Source organism: Anser cygnoides, chromosome 1 (genome assembly GCF_040182565.1).
Source record: "Anser cygnoides isolate HZ-2024a breed goose chromosome 1, Taihu_goose_T2T_genome, whole genome shotgun sequence".
Lineage (NCBI taxonomy): Eukaryota > Metazoa > Chordata > Aves > Anseriformes > Anatidae > Anser > Anser cygnoides.
In genome coordinates, this window is record NC_089873.1 from 13,286,174 (window position 1) to 13,305,549 (window position 19,376).

Consider the following 19,376-nt stretch of genomic DNA (forward strand, 5'->3'; position numbering starts at 1 on the left):
AGCAGTGTGGCCAGCAGGTCGAGGGAAGTGATTGTGCCCCTGTACTCGGCTCTGGTGAGGCCGCACCTCGAGTACTGTGTTCAGTTTTGGGCCCCTCGCTACAGGAAGGACATGGACGTGCTCGAGCGAGTCCAGAGAAGGGCGACCAAGCTTGTGAGGGGTCTGGAGAACAAGTCTTACGAGGAGCGGCTGAGGGAGCTGGGCTTGTTCAGCCTGGAGAAGAGGAGGCTCAGGGGCGACCTCATCGCTCTCTACAGTTACCTGAAAGGAGGCTGTAGAGAGGTGGGGGTTGGTCTATTCTCCCACGTGCCTAGTGACAGGACGAGGGGGAATGGGCTAAAGTTGCGACAGGGGAGTTTTAGGTTGGATGTTAGGAAGTACTTCTTTACCGAAAGGGTTATTAAGCATTGGAACGGGCTGCCCAGGGAGGTGGTGGAGTCACCATCCCTGGAGGTCTTTAAAAGACGTTTAGATGTAGAGCTTAGGGATATGGTTTAGTGGAGTACTTAGTGTTAGGTCGGAGGTTGGACTCGATGATCTTGAGGTCTCTTCCAACCTAGAGAAATCTGTGAATCTGTGAATCTGACACATTGCCATAGCAGTGTAAATGCAGAATAGCTCAGCTACATAATTAAAATATGGATCTGACATTGATTTGATGATCTTAATTTTGTAAAAATGCTTGTTCCTAATATATCTATCAGTGGTTAAATAAAATCTATATTATTTCCACAATATTCATTATAAAAAGCACATAGAGTCATTAACACAACCTTGTTTTAAAATGCAGCATAATGCAAGTTAATTTCAAAAAATAATAATTGAAATGGTTTAAGTGAATACTCAGTTCCCTGATGCTTTTTCACCTCATCCAGAATAAATTTGATCTTGTGGGCAAATTTTTTATATAAAATTATTAAGAAAGCTTAGCGGTACATACTACTGAATTATATTATCAAAAGATGGACTTTTAATAAAGAAATTACAGTCTCTCACATTTCATCCCAATGGCAAAATAAAGTAAATCACTGGTTTAAATAAGAAGTAGTCCACCTTACAATGATCCTGGTCTAGTAGCATTTACAAAGAAAGACATCAAATGTTAGCATTTCAAAGATAAAAGCACCTTTAATGTAGCCAGGAAGGAACACAGATTCTAATATAGGAAGGTCTTAATGATAGTTTGGAATTGTCTGACTAGCACTCAATAAATGGCCATAAACGCACAACCTCCAAAGATAAGTAAGACACTCTGTGTTAAAACATACTGTGGTTGAAGTGATGTATGATAACAGCAGTGTCCATAAAATATAAGGAAAATAAAAGTAAAGAGAGCTAAATTTACAGTACAAGTTAAGGAATGTATGCAATAGATAAAGTCAACCAAAGAAATCAAATAAAGCATCAGTAATCAATGGAGCTAGAAATAATAGTGGTTTTAAACAAATTTTAGAAAAAGTAAAAGCTGTGGTTCAGGTGTATGTGTACTGCAACATCAATATAGTAAATTCTAAATTAAAGTTGTAGAAAAGGCAAAAACACCCAATAATCACTTTTTTTTATGCTTGAAAAATAGCAGAGAGAGATCGGTACCTCCCGACTCATCATTAGAACAGGTAGAATGCTATTTGTTGTAGAGAAGGTTGTAAAGATGCTAAATTTAAATAACATGAAAGATATGAAAATGCTAAACCTTTTCACATCAGTCAGTCAGGTCAGAGCCTAATGTTTCTAAAAGGAATTAGTTAAAGAGCTCTCTGAGCATTATGCATGACTGAAGGCACTACATATGACAGGAATTCACATCTGAAAATAATTTTTTTATTCCTCTGAAGAATTCTAAACCGAGTTCATAATTGGAATGTAAAAAGTCATATGGACAAATAGTCTTAATCAATTCAATACTTATAATTTATAATTTATATAAGACCACATGAAATAATAAACACCAATAAATATAAGTTATAAGTTAATATTAATAAATATAAACATTAAGTAATAAATATAATGTGTAAAATTAATAGATACACATGACAGAAGTCTGTATGGAAGTAGAAGTCCTGTACAAGTATTTAACGCCCCAGATGTTCAGAAGAGGTGTCTCACAGAGAACATTAATGTCTTGTATAAATGTCTTTATTAAAGTCCCTAGATTCCTGTGAAGCCTAGCACCAAGAGTGTTGCCAAGATTATTCAAAACAAAACAAGAGAAAAAAAATCACAAAATGGTCCATCTTGCACTAATTCCTAATAATTGCAACATGGAAATTCAATGTAGGAAACAGAAAATATTACTAACTTGCTTTATTATTGGCTAAAATACTTGAGTTTAAACAACATATGTTTGAATAACATCTGTGTTAATTAAAAAAACAAACAAACAAACAAAACAAACAAACAAAAAAAACACAAAACAGTATACCTTGGTAGCAGTGACTGTAGGTTAGTATTAGAGTTTCCAGGTTTCGATGTTAGGGAAATAAGCTTACAAGTTAGTTCAAAGAAAGTTATCATCAGTTACTTTATTTGTGTGTTCCTCAATGATAAAATAGACAACAGTATTTGCATATAAACATTTCTAACTGAAGGTTTTGATCATTTTATTTGGGTTTTTTGCATCTGCATTAGCAACTTTTCTATTTAAAAAAATCTGCGTATGAGACTAAGCTCCTATGTTTAAACAAGAAGTTACAGTTCATTCCTCCACCCCAAGATGCACTCATAGTTTGCTTGTAAGACCTCCCATTGCTGGCATAATTAAAATGGTAGTTCTCCTTAGTCGAACTAATGGTCTACATTAAAAACAAGGGAAAGAACGAGTTTGAAACTGGAGTGGAGAGGTGGAAAAAAAGAGCTTGTGAATGACAATTGAAGATGCTTTTTTTCAGTCCTGTGTTAGTTTTCTGGAAAGAATTGAGATCACTTGGTTATACTGGCAAGGGTGAATCTCAGGTCTGGAGTTTGGCATATTGTCAGGTAAATATTCTGAAATTGTTGAGTCTTCCAGTCCTCATCTACGTCAATTATACAGATCATATTTTGCTTTTCTCAGCTTTTATTTCTCATTTTACAATTAACTGGGACCCCATATATTTTTAAACACACTCTAAATTGTTAGATCATCTGGGTAAACTAAAATAAATTTTCCCTATCTAAATGGAGAATTATTGGAAAGTTGGACAAAGATTTGGCTGTGAGTAGATGGTTGCTTGGAAACATCTTTCTGCTTTTTTCCCTGTACTCCCATAAATGTAATTACATAAAAAGTATGAAAGCATGCATCTGATTACTGGATTTACCTGTAACTTTCCCTTTTAGGTTTTCTGTTATGTTAATTTTATAGTATTGTTACCCTCTATTTTGCTTTAGCTCTATTTAACTGATTAACTTTTTCCATTCCATTGTGCGTAATTTTCTAACTTTGTTACATTTTTGCATGTTACCTCACTATCTGAAGCTTTGATTTTCTCCCAGAAAAACAATACAAAAAAATTTATTTCCTTCAATCAGTACCTCCAATTTTCTTCAGTTTCCTTCAGTCACTTCAACCTAGTACTACATAATCGTATCATATGATAAAGACTGTGGAAAAAGATTTTGCTGAAAGGGGCAGGAACCCTTTAGGTCCAGTAATCCATTAGTAAAACAGAAGAATACTTATGCTTAAATAACAAAAAATACTTCTGCTTAAATGGCTGTTCTGTACCCCTGCATAACTTTACCCAGTGTCCATAACAGCAACAAGTTCACATTTACTGTCTAATAGCTTCTTGTCAGAGCTCTCTTGAACATCTCTTGCAGAAAATTCCAAGACAAAGTGAACACAGTCTGAGATTACATGCAGTCTTTGCAGGATCCCAGGGAGTTCTTGCATATCCTTTCAGCTTGACTTCAGGTCCACTAGCTTCTGGACAAAGGATCACAATATTTTTTTTGACACAGGAAGATGGATGTAGATGAGATGTTGATAAGAAAAGTATGTCAGAATAGGCATGGGAATTAAAACCATGGAAGCAAGAGGACCCACCTTGTACCTAAGGTGCTTTTCCATGTGATCAAAGCTAGAGAAGTCCATCCCTAAGCGCATCAGCACCTCCCCACTAGAATTTTTTCTATTTTAACAGATTACATTAAATGCTTTTTGGCAGTCAGCTCAAAGCAATACATCAAATAACTCATCTGTGATTTCAAAACAATTTTTCTGTAACTCCAATATCATATAAGTAAGAACTATAAGAACTTCTGACTTTTCCAGTTTTGAATTTCAAGGCATTTTATACTGCTTTCAGAATTCTCCAGAAATGAATGAAAATAAGCCAAATTTTCAGCCTAAAAAGATTATGTAATCTGAATATTTATCTGAATGTCTATCTCACATGTTTTAGGAAAAAATGCATCAAGAAAAGCACAGAAGATAAATATAGCCATCACCAAGACAATAGTGATTAATATCAACTACTCATAATCATTAAAAAAGTGACAAATTTGAAGGCTTCCTAGAAAAGACTTAATTTCAGCATTCTGTAAAACCTCTGCATTTCAGGGAAATGATGGAGCCAACACATGTTTCTAATAATGCTTGTAGATGTTGCAGAATAACTAAAATGTATTCTAAGCTTTAGTGGGATAATACCACTTTCCACCTCTTCATTCTGAGCTGTAGGTTGTTTAGTTACAGCAAGACATTGTGACTACACTTACTGTTATTTTAATGCATAGAATAACCCAATGTTTTATATATATATATATATATTTAATTTCAAACATCTAAAGATCTCCTCAAACAAGTATTTTGTCTCATAATAGGAGACAACAGAAAAATATCCAGGGATTAATATATTTTATAGTTTGTGTATATACAGGATTTAAGTATAGTATTAACCACTTGGCAAATGGTTCTTCTTGCCAGTCTGCTGTGTGAGTTTGGAATTTTCTCTCTCTGTTGTTTATTTGAAGAGCTTTTCTTACCTCCTTTGGATAATATTTAAATGCTTAAACATTTAGGGAAGAAAAAAGGATAAATGTTCCACTTTGAACAAAAAGCTCTGTATCTCTGTCAAACTCCCCATTTAGTCCACAGTGTTTGGACATTTACTATATTGCTCAAGTGTTTCTTAGTGTGGGGAGAAAGCAGCAGTGTCTCCCACTGACTTTTTAGGGGTTATGTTGATATCGCAGGAGGGAACTGGTACAAGCACGCTGAACCCATGCTATGACTCTTGGTTTTTATCCATATTGCTATCAGTCTCCAGATAATCCATTTCCTTCCTTAGAAGAAGTGAGCTAGGGATATTTGCTGGAATTTGGCTTGTCTGTGTCTGTGTTTGATACCTCCAGATTATCTAGACATAAACTTGGACCCATTACAATACACTGAGTGAACTGAAGCTTTTTCCTCGGGTTCAGTCCAAAGCTCAGAACATGTTCATAACTGAGCTTGCACTTGTGCTAAACTGTGCAGAATGGAGCTCAGCTTGAACATGCACCACTGTCTACACAGAAAAAGTAAAGGCTCTAGCTCCTTAGCATCGCTGTTGCCATCAGCTGTAACCGAGGGTGATACGTTAACAATAAGAGGAAGAAAATATGTGGTATAATAATTTGGCTTCTAAATGTCTAAATAGAATAATTTACATTGTTCTTGGTTTCTGACTGAAACTTTCCATGACTTCTCATTAATTCCGAAGATCATGTCCTGGATATTTCAAGATGGGGCATCCAAAAATGAAGGAACAACAATGAAAAAACTATACAGGTAGTAATTTTCACCTTTGTGGCAACATATTTATCCTAAAAACACAAAACTGCCCTAAAAACTATCAGTCCAGATGTCAGAGAATGCAACATTTGTAAGGACTTCTGTGACAATTTCACCTGATTTCCTAAAAAAATGCACAGAACAATTTTTACATTCCTCAATATTTTTGCCCCAGGTTTTGATGTATGTACCTCAATACCACAAGACAAGATGATTCCTCAGAATACAAAACTCACTGCTGGAATCAGTCGCTAAGAAAACTTACATCAGTGTTGGAAAAGGGACGAGTCCTAAACCATTTAGAGCCAAACCCAACTCCAAGTGCCATCAACAGATAATCAAATATAACTATTTTATGGTTTCTAGATTTGAAAGAAAGAAAAAAAGAAAGAAAACAAAACAAGACAACAACAACAACAAAAATAACAAACCTTTCCAAGTTGTTTGGTTTTTATTTTTTTAAACCAATTAAAAAAAATGCTAAAGAGTAGTGTGAATGACAAGGGTCCTAGTTACCAAATGGCCTTACTTTTTACAGCAATGAAATTTGGTCCAACTTATGAGTGGAAAATTAGGTGAAAATTTCCACAGTCCTAATCCCATTTTCTTGCAAATAAACTAGGATTTCTCACTCAGGCATTCTTTTGAAACATAAGGTCAAGATCAAGCTCAAGTAAATCATACTACTTCAGAAAACAGTTTTCCATGTAAAAGAAACAGTGTAATATCCAGTTTGGCCATACAAGGTAGGTTCTCTCCGCATACACTCCAGGTCATTTGTAAAGTTTAAATGTTAAGAAATGAAAGCAATTATTTCAATCTTTTTATTTTGTTTGTATTTCCTACTCCGTGCAGAGCTGTTAAATATATATGTCATTCTTTGCACTTTCCAGAATGTTTACATAGTTTTTATTACAACATATAGTTATGCAAAAAATAAACTCCAAGTAATAAAGGAGAGGCGTAGAATCCTAGGAAAATCCTAGGAAAACTAAGGATCCTAGGATCCTAGGAAAACTAAGGCTGGGAGGAATCCCTGGATGCCATTTAGTCCAACATCCTGTTCAAAGCTTCAAAGTTGCTTCAAAGTTTGCTTCAAAGTTTGAAAAGCTCCATTTTTAACTTCCTGATGTTTTCCATGGTCATCATTTCCAATCCAAACACTTTAAACTAGCTTTCTATTATCTCCTAACGTTTACGATGAGCTTTTAACAAGGTGACATGTACATTTGTATAAAATCACATTTATGTGTAAATCTCAGTTCCCTTATAAGTGCTATTTTTAGGGGAACACCAAAAAAAAAAAAGGTTTCTAAGCTATTTTTATTTGGAAGCTGAAATAATGCAAGTATTTTTATTTGGAAACTGATATAATGCAAAAAAGATTTTTTTGTATGTCATGAAGTGATTCACAAATTTGGACCTCTTTCCTATTCCTTAAGTGTCCCTCCATAAGTCTTGAAAGGAGCATACAGACCATCCAGTACAGTCTCACACCAGCTGGTTTTATTGGAGCAGGGTTTTGCAGGAATCAAAAAGGAATTTTCCTGAGAAGACAGCAGGGAGAGGCTTTTGTCTTTGCTGTCATCACTCTTAGAGTGCATTCTAGTTTATTTTCTCCACATACTCGACTAACTATGAGGTCTTCCATGGCTATAGACAGATGAAAATATTCAGCAGTAAATTCTACATTTTCAGCAGGCAGTTCTGCTGATGTTGTGGAAGAATAGAGATACAGAAACTTAGTTTCATGGATCTCTTTCTTTGCGTATATGGTCCTTGCCTTAACAGAAGGAGTGATATTCTCTGGCCACATGAATTTGGTAAGATGTACTACATTTACATTTGTTTATATAAATATGATTTCTACTGCTTATACTCTCTGTCAGTGTCATCTTTTTGCCTGTTATCAGAATTTATACATAAAGCAAAGACCAATTTAATTAGGTAAGGGAATATAAGTTGCTCTCTGTAATTTGCATCTGAATAATATCAAGATATATAATATCAGTAATAATATATAATATCAACAATATTCAATAAAGAATAATATCAAATGAAATAGGACTGCCTGCCTTTTTGTGTTCTGATTTGTTCTCCTAGACACGAGGGAGTTGAACAGGCAGTAATAGGATCTAGCAGGCTACATAAAGACTGCTTTCATAAAGAATGACTACTGTATTAATAAAGAAAGTAATCAATCAAAAAGAATCTTAAATCAGAATGTGTTTCTAGAAGAGAGTTTTGGCATATATCCCACGTTGTGAGAAAAACTGAAGATGAATCTATCTACTTTTCGTCCTTGTTCCCAATATCCTGCTTCCACAGAACCACTGAGGTCTAAAAACCACACGAAAATATTACTGCAGAAGCTGAATCTTAACACACCTCACCTCTGTCACCAAAGTGATTTATGTGAACGAGCTCACACGTGCTTCAGGTTTGTTCATATCTACCATTCAAATTGCTTAAATAAACCCCAATGTTTTGTAGCAACTCTGCTGTAGGAGATGCCAACTCCCAGCAGAATGCCAGAATCAGATGGCAAGCTGTAGTGTTTTAAGTTGTCTTAGTCACTAGTTAAATGAACATCTGCCTGCAGTCTTAACTTTCTTGTTTTCTGTTTGACCTACATTCCATGATATGCCAGAAAAAACCTTGCTCTAAAAAATCATGGGAAATGGTTTGTTCTGTGTTTGATAAACGTTGAATAAACAGTCCTAAGACAAGTTTGTTAAACCAAAATACATTACTTCTTTAACCTTGCAACCACCGGGTAGCTCTGGGAACAGAATTAAAATCTTCAATAGAATTTGAGAATATCATAAGCTCTTGGTTGTTTTCTTTATCGTTAGGAAAGTATGTCTGTAAGATGAAGATCTCTTTTCAGTCAGAAAGTCTCTTTTTCCATAGAAGGAAAAACAAATTCTTAAAGAGAAGACTGAAGGAGACTAAAAGCTACAAGAAGGAGACCTTTAACCAATGAAAAAACCTTGACAGAAGATTCTCACTTGTGGTCATCAGATGTTATTCAGTTAGACCCTTTCACAATTGGGAAAAAAAAAGGTGTTAAAGGTTGTTTTTTTGGGTTTTGTGATAACTTAACTACTTGAAGTTGTAAGTATTATACAGAACTCTCTAGGGCTCTAGGAAATCCCCATCTGGGAAGAAATATGTTGTTTATAAGTAAACTCTCCAGTTCTCAGTTTTGATCTGGTCCTTATTTCTGCTGTTATTTACTTTTGCCATTAGTTAAGCTACATCAGCATATTACCGTGTAAGATTGCTCAGTGGCCCTTCTAAGGTCAAGGACTTGTGAAAATCTCAGTTTTGAAAGTTTGCTTCATTTATCCTGAGGAAGATAAGAGGCACGGAGCACAAAAAAAGGCTGTGGCATACTATTTTGAAGAAAGAACAGAAGCGAGCCAAATTGTTGAGAATGGACATTCCCTGACAGAATGGGAAGAAAGACTGGTCCTCAATTACAAGACATGTGGAAGAAGCACACAGATACTTGATGGAGGAATGGATCCTTCAGGCTCCAAACAGACTGCTGAGAACATAGCAGCAGAAAATCAGGCTAATAAAAAAATCAGGATGACAGCAGAGCATCTCACGACTACAAAAATCTTATCCAAAGGAGGAAGTAAAGATCCCAGAACAAAGGGATATAAGGGAGCAAGGAATGTATGTCTGAAGACAAAGATGTTTGAAAGGCTTAGATATCCCATGTTACTATCTGAACTTTCTTTTCTGTGTCATTCAGCATAGCTAGAAATTTCTGCCTTCCCTGAAGTCACTCGGTCCTGATGATACCTTCAATGCAGCACAATAGTTAAATAATAATACCTGATATGGATTTAAATATTCCAAGGCAACCCATAAGATGCAGTCTACCAAATATAATAATTATTAATTTTATGGGTACAAAAGTTTGTCCAATCCTAGGTCACAGCAGATAGCAGAGCTCATTGTAAACTGAATGAACAGCAGTGTGTGTGGGGAATATGGTTTCCCAAATAAAAAGGATTTAGGAACTCTCTTGTATTTCTAAAGATCCTCAAAAAAAAGGCTGGTATAGCTTTATTCAGTTTGGCAATAGCAGCCATACAGGGGAACAAGGCTCTGTAAATACCTGATACAAGGACATAGGTTGCTATCAAGCAGATGAAAATTTAAACATTTTATTCACAAATTAAAAATGTGCATTTCATCAACTGCTAGAAACATTTCAGTTTCATTTCCATTTGATGCATTTTTAACAAAATCAAAGTGATGTCAGTGCTTTACACCTGCATTGCAGTCCAGGGCTGATCTTTCACCTCACTGCTGGGGAGCTGGACAAAGACAGATTCAAAATCCATTTCCCAAGAAAGTGCCCAAAAAATAATACTATGGGGGCATCTGAAGGAATTGTTGTAGCAGGTTAGACAAGTTGTAGTTTTTTTTGTTTGTTTGGTTTGTTTTGTTTTTTTTTTCTTTTTGCCAAGCCTCCCCCCTGTATTATCAGTATTTGCCTGTGTTCTCTATAAAAACTAGTAACATTCCAGAGATCATGAATTCTAGAGTATGTGTGACTAATGTCTGTTTAATGTTTAATCTGTAGTACACGTAATTTCAAATAGAGTTTAGGGAAATATGTCATTCAGATTGGACTAATTAAAGAACTGGTGTAAATATCCTTTACTGATGCAAGTTATTTGACCTTTGACAGAGCTATGAATGCACAAAAACATGTCCATTCAGCCCTACTTTGTGGCAGAACAAAAAAGACCTAAATCATTAAAACCATGTAGGCACCAAGTGACAATGATAAAGGTGGCTGTAGAACAGAAATGAGGAAGTAGATGAAAGCTGTCACCTACGGCTAAGGTATTCTGGGTGGTTTGATTAGTCATGCAAAGTACATGATTAACTCTTGCAGCTGATAGAAGGCACAATAAAAAAGAAGGAAAGTAGGAGCTGAAAATCAGGAGTACAGAAAAGAATGCTGGGCCCATTGGAGAACATTCCTAGCTCCCAGCTGGGCTTTAGATCTAGAATTCGGGGCATGATTCAGAGAACCAGGTTTTGCAGTGGGTTTTCTGGACAACTAATCCAAGAGTTAGGATCCCAAGCATTGAGACGGGGGGGTCTTAAGTTCCCTTACTTTCACTTCAAAATGTTCAACAACCAGTTCAAAGAATCAGATAACAATTAATTTTAACTGTGTAGTCCTGTAGAATTCATGAATATTCCTGATAACTGTTCTAAGCAGTGGCAGGCAGAATAGGGAGAAGAAAGAGCTGCACATCCTCTTCATGACTCTATCCTGAAAAATGGAAGCAAAACTATATGAATTTCGATATGCTGTGGGATTAAAATAATTTTCATGTATACATTTATTCAATTTTATTTAAAAAAAAAAGTTTAGAAAGAAGGGGACTCAATGTGAGTGAAGCTATTGTTCTGATAAACCTCAAACTGGGAAAGGGGTTGATTTTTACCTTCTCCACCTGCCGTGGTAAAACTAGAGTCTGGTTTTCAAAAACATTTTAGAAACTCAAATGTTAAGAAACATCTTAGAAAACAATTATAACACAGAGTTAAGTAATTTTCCCCAAAAGAAAGTCCATGTACAAGAAGAAATTAAATTAAACTGCATAAATGATCAGCACACATGCATTTCATCGTTTTGCCTACATACACAAGTTCTGAGTCAGGAATAATCACTGAAACATGCTACTTCTGCCAAGCACTACCTACTTTGCTCTGCTATTAATATCACTTGTGATGCAAGCACTCCCACCCATTTCTGAGAACACTGCAGGCAGTCTGATAACTCACAGGCTTCAAGCTGCCCTTATAAAGTTGTTCCACTTTCGCATACTTCCTCATAGTGCTAGTTTCTCTGCGAAGATGAAGCTGCTTGTTTACTTAGTCTTGCTTAAGACAGCTCTCCTGGCTTTAACAAATGTCTTTGCGGTTGTTCTAGAAGATGAAAAGGATGCTAAAGAAGGAAAAATTACTGGTACTTGTCCTATAAAGCTCAAAACTAATGGGGATTGTGATGAAGGAGAGGATTGTCCATATCAGATAAATCTGCCTCCAATGACTATCCAGCTACCCAAACAATTCAGACTGATTGAGAAGACTCTCAAAGAAGTACAGACCCTTAAAGAAGCAGTAAACAAGCTGAAGAAGTGTTGCCAAGATTGCAAGCTGCAGGCAGATGACAACCAAGAAAGAGACAGGAGTAATGAACTCCTGCCACCTAATGCAGAAACTCCAGCAGAAAACAGTGAAATCCAAGACAACAGAGTAAAGGAACTGCAGAGCAAAGTGAACAGAATGGCAACCAGCTTAAAAAATGCAAAGAACCAGATTCAGACCCTGCAGGGTCGTATAGAGAAGATGAGTCTCCTGAATATGAACAATGTGGAGCATTATGTTGACAGCAAAGTTGCTAATTTGACGTTTGTTGTGAACAGTCTTGATAACAAATGTTCTTCTAAGTGCCCAGCAATGCAACCAAGACCTGGTATGTAATCTGTTAATTCTTAATGCCTGCATAAGCTTTCTGTGAATGTTACAAATATTAGGTAAAAGAATTTAAATGTATTTTAAGCAAATAGCTGTGCTTTTAATTTCACAAGATAAGTGTTTGCCCTTTTACTGTTTATACTTCTATACACGATTTCAGCTGCCACTAGAGGGTTACTGAGAGCTGCAGGTGTTCAGTTCCTCCTAGGACTGGACCTGATTGTGGCACTTAAAACACAGATTGACAGAGGAGTTTGGTTTTTTTTTTTTCATTTTAATAAGTTAACATGAAAAACAAAGATATTATTTTACACCCTTGGTTAAGGATATCAAACATCAGTGAATTAGATATATTTTCTCCTTGGATGGCAAGGGGCAAATTTACTCTTTAGGTATGCCTTATAAAACTGCATATTTTTATTCAATGTGAAACTGCAACTATTCTGAAATGGTCTGCAAGTCATTATGAAATATCAAGATAATCAAGCAAAAAGTTTAGTTTTTAAGGGGTGGATAACAAATTTTTTTCTACTATCAGTTAAAATCCGAAAGGCTTGGCTAAAAAAGCTTATTGACAGTACCTCTCAAGTGGGTAATATGTGCACCATCATTTTAATGCTAAACAGTTAGTACAAATCCAATATATATACAGCATAAAGTAGAAAACAGGTGTTTTCACTGACAAACATTTTCTTTTGAATTTTACCTGTCCTAATTAAAAGCAAGAAATGGAACAAATAATTTCTTTTCAATGTTATTTGCTATTAAAGGAAGACTAAAATATTTTTTTTGTAAATTCATAAAGTTTTTATACCGCGTGTAAGAATCTCTGCAAACAAGAACAATTCACAAGACTGTAAGTGTATTGTAACACTTAGATATCACACATATAAGGATAGAGGTTTCTACAGACAAAGCAGAGGAAGATCAGAAGGCATTAGTTTTTAAGCCTCTGTTGCTTAGCATTCAAATTTAAAATGAAACTGTTCTTCTGTCTACCCATACTGAAAACTGAAGGCTCTGCAGATGGCACAGTGTACAGCTGAAATTCTTCAAAGTATGAAAAGAGCAAATCAATAATAATAAAGGTAGTGCTTATACTGTGTCAACAATCAGCTTCAATCAGATATAAATCAGTATAAATCAATTACTCTAATTCAGATATAAAACATTCACAGAAAGAAGGAATGGTGTCTGCTACATTGATAATGGGCAATGAATCAAATTCATGCACAGTACATCAGGATGAACTAAATTCATTTTAGATGTTTCTCACATTTTTACTAAAATGTTGGGTACTGTTCATAGCATATGATAAAGCAGATGTTCCTTATGTTTTAGAGCAACTGATGTCTAAAAGTGTTTGTAGCAACAATATACATACCATGACAACTAGCAAGGATAACAGCTACATTTTCCCCATGTAGGAGGAGCCATTCCTGATTCTACTGAAAGTAATAGCAAAACTTTAGTCAAGCAGGAGTTGAATTGGATTATAAAAAGCATTTTAGCTGAAATGAATATTCTCTGTCAATATCTGCTCTGAAACTTAGTCCACAAAAGATCTTACACAAAGTACAATAGATTCTCATTTATTGGACTGAAGACTTAGATTTTGTTTTTAAGCCTCTGATTCCTATACTTTATGCTTCCATAGATGGCCAATTTTCTGTACCAGCAAACAAGGAATCCTGAGTCTTAACCCCTGCTGTAGCCTGAGAACGCTTCTCCCTTTCAAGAAGTAATTCAATTGTTTAACTTTTTTTGGAAAAAGTATGCAGTTGAAGTCTGCAAATGAGCATGCTTATCAATTCAAATCTACAACAGAAAGGAACATTGTCAAAATGTTTTCGACTCAACTCAGAACTTCTGAGAGCTCTCTATTACTTATTTAGGAACACGGAATTATACTACAATGCATTCTGAATGCTGTTGAACACAATGTCATTGCTGAGCTGGGGAATCAAAAATGACAAAAAAGATTTTGACTCTGCAGGAAACACCTGGGGGTATTTTTCTTTGGAATAAAACAGTGCTCTGATGAGGGGAAAAAACTGTGTTAATGGTAGATGCTAAACCTTTTTCCTTACTTTAAAGCCAGCAATGCCACATACACAGGAAAGCTCGTCACTTTTCTAGCTGCATGTTTCTAGGAATCATGGTATTACTACAATAGATGAGACAGCTCTACCATGTTTTTACTGCTTCCTAAAGTATTGTAAAATTAAAACATGAGAAATTTCTAATGATGTAATGTTCTGTATCAAATGGCGGCTATTGGACAACAGCCAGCTTAAAGTCATTCACCTGTGAACAAGGTTTTTCTCTGACATACTGCCAAATGAAGATTTGAATTATAGACAGAGCATGATAGTATACATTGAAGTACAATAAAAAAAAAAAAAAGGAGCAAGAATGTAAACAGTAAGCATTAGAAATATGGACTGAAGACATTAGTCTGGATTTATAGGAGTTAAGGAAAGGATGAAGAAAAGGAAAAAAGGGAAAGCAGACAAAGTGCCCCTCTACTAGACAGTTTTGATACAAAAAAGTAATTTAAATGTTTTCTGGACAGCCATCTGATGATCCTAGGTGGTATCTATAATAATGGGGAGAAAGGAAAAAGAAAAAAAAAACAAGGTTGTCCCTAGAATTGAAATTGCCATAACACTATTTCCTCTCTAGAGTGTCTCCAGTCCAAAAGGCTGAACACATGCTTATACAGAAATCTCAAATAGCTTTCTTGGGCTTGACTCGTTACATGTACTAAAGGCAAATACAAGTCCAAAATGATGGCAATGTAATGCACAGCTTTAATTAATATCTGACTTTTCTTATTTAACAAAAACTTCAGAAGTAATGCACTTGGTAAGAAAAAGAGCCTATTCAAAGCACAGATAACAGCACAATAGAGACAGCACTGACTTTAGTAGTCAGTAGTCTAGCTCTGTAGGCTATATCAGTCTGGATAAAAATTTTGCTTTTTAAAAAAAATTGATACTATGTTTGTTCTAACACTCTCTGTTTTTCCACCAGTTATGCAAATAATGCAGAGAGACTGTGCAGATCTTTATACAGCAGGCAAAAGGAGTAATGGGATCTACTACATTACCCCTGACCCCAGAAATAACAGCTTCCAAGTTTATTGTGACATGGAAACACAAGGAGGCGGCTGGACGGTGCTGCAGCGGCGTCAGGATGGTAGCACCAACTTTAACAGAACGTGGAATGACTACAAAAATGGCTTTGGAAACCTCAGCAGGGAGTTTTGGCTGGGGAATGACAAAATTCACCTCCTGACAAAGAGCCAGGACATGCAACTGAGAATTGAACTTGAAGATTTCAATGGTATCAGAGAGTACGCTAAATATGAACATTTCTATGTGGCCAATGAGTACCTGAAGTACCGTTTAAGCGTTCACGGCTATAGCGGCACGGCAGGAGATGCCCTTCACTACAGCAGGCATTACAACCATGATCAGAAGTTCTTCACAACTCCTGACAAGGACAATGACAGGTATGCCTCAGGAAACTGTGGGGCATACTACAGCTCCGGCTGGTGGTTCGACGCATGCTTGTCTGCCAACCTCAATGGCAAGTACTATCACAAGAAGTACAAAGGTGTGCGCAATGGAATCTTCTGGGGTACGTGGCATGGTGTTTCGGATGATACTCCCAGTGGATATAGGCAAGCCTTTAAATCGGTAAAAATCATGATCAGACCCAAAAGCTTTGTGCCTTAATTCTATACCTTCTCTTAACTAGTTTGCTTTGGATTGCACTCAAGATGATACTTACTCAGTGTTATACTCAGAATTCATATATTCAGTTATGTTTGTTGTAACATAGTTCTAGACAACATATTTCCGTGGTGTTTCCCATGTAATTATCAAAGACAGCATGAATGATTCTGAACAGTTGTTGCTAAAACTTAGCATAGGTTAAGTCTTGGTATTGTTATATAAATGTTCTAAACATTGCTTTTGGTGCTTTTACTGTATGTGATACACAAGATTTTTAAATAGTCTTCTACAAGTTGTGTCTGAATGAACATCTACATTTTTACCTGAATATAACTCAGAGGAATATCTGAAAACATACAAATTTATTAAATACTTAGAATGAAACTTTGTACCTCTGATACCGCCCAACTTTTTGTATCATCTATCCTTCACAACTTCAAAGATATACCATGGGAATGTCAATATAAATTAGGAAAAGTGCAATATAATATTATTTTTAAAAAAATAGGGAACAGAGGGCCACATGGTTTGCAAAAAAAAAAAAAAAAAAAAGCTTGAATAAAACAGAAAATGAAGATGATTCCTCAGATCTTATTCCACTTATCAAAGATTATTTAAACAAGTTGGTGAAGGAGCTGGGTAAAAGCAAGTGGAAATAATGCATAGAGCACGTAATGAAAGACAACCTTCTTGCTCGTTTCAATTCTTCTGTTCAAGCTCAATGTCCTTTTCATCATTTGTGGGAGAAAGGAACTGTTACATAGCTTATCACAGATTTACATAGGTAGGTGGACAGGTAGGAAGAAGACATATCAGGAAGAATACAAGTCTTTGTATTAATGCCTCTAAGTGCATACCAAAAAAGAGACTTTTAGGAAAAAAAAAAATCTTTTAGGTAAGCCAAATGTTATAAGATGGCTCCTGTAGAGACTCAAGCTCTTATTTACATAGTTCTCACTCTATGTACCATTAGACCTTAAATTATATGTAAGATGATAAATAATTTGTAACACAAGATTGTGTTCTCCCCATTTTCTGAGCACCCGTTTTGTAATCAAAGAAACTTGAGTAATCCATTGGCCATTACAAACAGAAAAGAGAATAAGTGAAGGAATATTTTCTTCTAAAATAATAACAAAAGAAACAATCAACTTTTTGCATACATCAAGAAGTGCAATTTAAAGACACTGTTATTATAGCTCACATTGTAGATAGCGAGCACAAATTTGCCCACAGGTACCTATTGCCTACACTAGAAAAGACATGTCTCTATAATCACAGCGACTAATTCTGAGAGGAGATGCAAATTTTCTTAGCAAGAGGTATTTAGCTAATGCTATGTAGCCAATACCAATTTTGACATGCAGACAAACAATTCAATGACCCTATTTCTTTACCAGTAGAAGTATGGTCTTTGTTGGCCTAGTCTTTTTGGTTAAAAGAGACGTTTCTTGGCAACGATAAGCAACAGATCTGTGCCAACAAAACTATGGCCACACCTGGCCGAATACTTTACAAGTAAGATCTTTACTGTTTTTAAGATGATAACCAAAGCTATCATTGTTACAAGTGATGGAAATGAGAAACAGTGGCAATTTCTAGATTATTCAATATTAATATATATATTTTAAGGGAGTAAATACTTTGAAGGAAGTGTAATTTGGTTTTATACATTTCAATTTTAAAGATTAACGGAAGATTTAATTGTAAGATGTATAATCTTTGCTTGAAAACGTTGTGAAGTCATAGAATATTTATTTTAGGATAAAATGGATAGTTTAAACAACAACAACAAAACAATGTATGAAGTACTGGTTAGAAGAGCAAATATCTAATTGCATATGATTATATTTAATCATTTTGCATGACATGCACAATTTGCTCCCATTCATTATATGGTAACTAGATAAGTATGACTTACAGTATCTATAAGCTTCTACTTGAAAATGTCTTTTTCCTGCTAATTTGTTGGAAGGGAACCTATTCATTTTTTATTTTTATTTTGCTTAAAGAAAACTCTGTAAAAAAGAAATTTTAACAGAATAAGCAAATGTGACTAATATCACCTACAAAACCCTTGACCAACCTCTTAAAGAAAAAAAAAAAAAGAAGAAAAAAAGAAGGAAAAAAAAATGTAAAACCATTGTAATGTTGTTATACAAATCTGCATACTACCTGCCTGGAACTGTTGTAGCTGAATCTCCATCAATGTGTACTAGTTTTACAAAGTGTAACTCCATGTATTTTCTGCAAGCATTATTTTGTTTTTACTTATTGTAAATAAAATTGTCACATTGTTAAAGCTGTACTGCTGTCATATATTTTTATGAAAGAAAATTCTATGAAGACTATGAAGAAAATTCTCATAAATTGTTTACTGATTTTCTGTAAAAAACGAAGCAGTATGAAAACATGGGTATAGTGTATATATACATATATATATAATGTAAAACGTAAATGACCAAAAACATCTACGTGATGTGAGAGTTATGGAATTGCTAGTAACAACAGTTCTTAGCAGATCTATTTTATGACACTTCAGCAGTCAAATAATACAAAGACTGAAATCTCAGACATCTTTTTGAAAGTATTCATATTTTGGAAGAGAAAAACTTAATTGCCCAATCAAGAGTTTACACAACCTGTATCTTTAGCATGAAAGAGAAGAAACAACTCACATGTTTTTTACATTACACAAAACCTCTCAGATAACATGCAGGTTTCATCAATATGTGAATAGAAATAACAACCCAAATTAAAGCATACAATTTTATATACAAACCAAAGCACTTGGTCTCTGCTTGAAGCTTACTAATTCAAAACATGCTTTTTAATGTACTGAAAACATCTATGTAACAAAGATGATCATATGGCAGTACTTGTGGTTTTGATCTTGTTAATATTTAAACTGTGAATTTTAGTAAAAAAGATTACTAACAGTGGGTTTGCTAGCAAAATTCCTATGGATTGCTTCCAAAAAGTAAAACACAAATCCATCTGCTCAATGTGATCAGCCAAGCAGACTGTAATGTCTTGGCTTTCCATGCATTGTTTAAAAAAACAAACAAAAAAAATCAGAAAAAAAAACACACAACAAAACAAAAACAGAGAAGAACTGAAAAGATTTGAAAGCATTTTTTGATTTTTTAATATTTTTTTTCTGTCCTTTGTATGCAAATATGTCTCCTTAGTGGTGTTTTTTTGTTTGTTTGTTTGTTTTTTTACTGGGGTGATGGGGGGAAGGCAACAATGCAGTTAGCTCAGATATCTATGTAAGTTATAGACAACAGCTAGTTTGACACTGTGGTGGAAAATAAATTTCCCCTTTTTGAGTATTTTTAAAGAAATTAAGA

General features: G+C 35.1%; 2 protein-coding genes across 5 annotated transcripts in view; one reads left to right on the plus strand and one right to left on the minus strand.

Moving 5' to 3' along the window:
• The window catches only part of CCDC146 (coiled-coil domain containing 146), a 78,610-nt gene that overhangs the window by 45,609 nt on the left and 13,625 nt on the right, over window positions 1–19,376 (minus strand). The window lies entirely within an intron of this gene.
• Window positions 11,516–18,325, plus strand: FGL2 (fibrinogen like 2). The gene is made up of 2 exons (XM_013180410.3): window positions 11,516–12,278; window positions 15,317–18,325. The coding sequence occupies exons 1-2, from the start codon at window positions 11,531–11,533 to the stop codon at window positions 16,021–16,023; spliced, it is 1,455 nt and encodes a 484-aa protein (XP_013035864.2). The 5' UTR covers window positions 11,516–11,530; the 3' UTR covers window positions 16,024–18,325.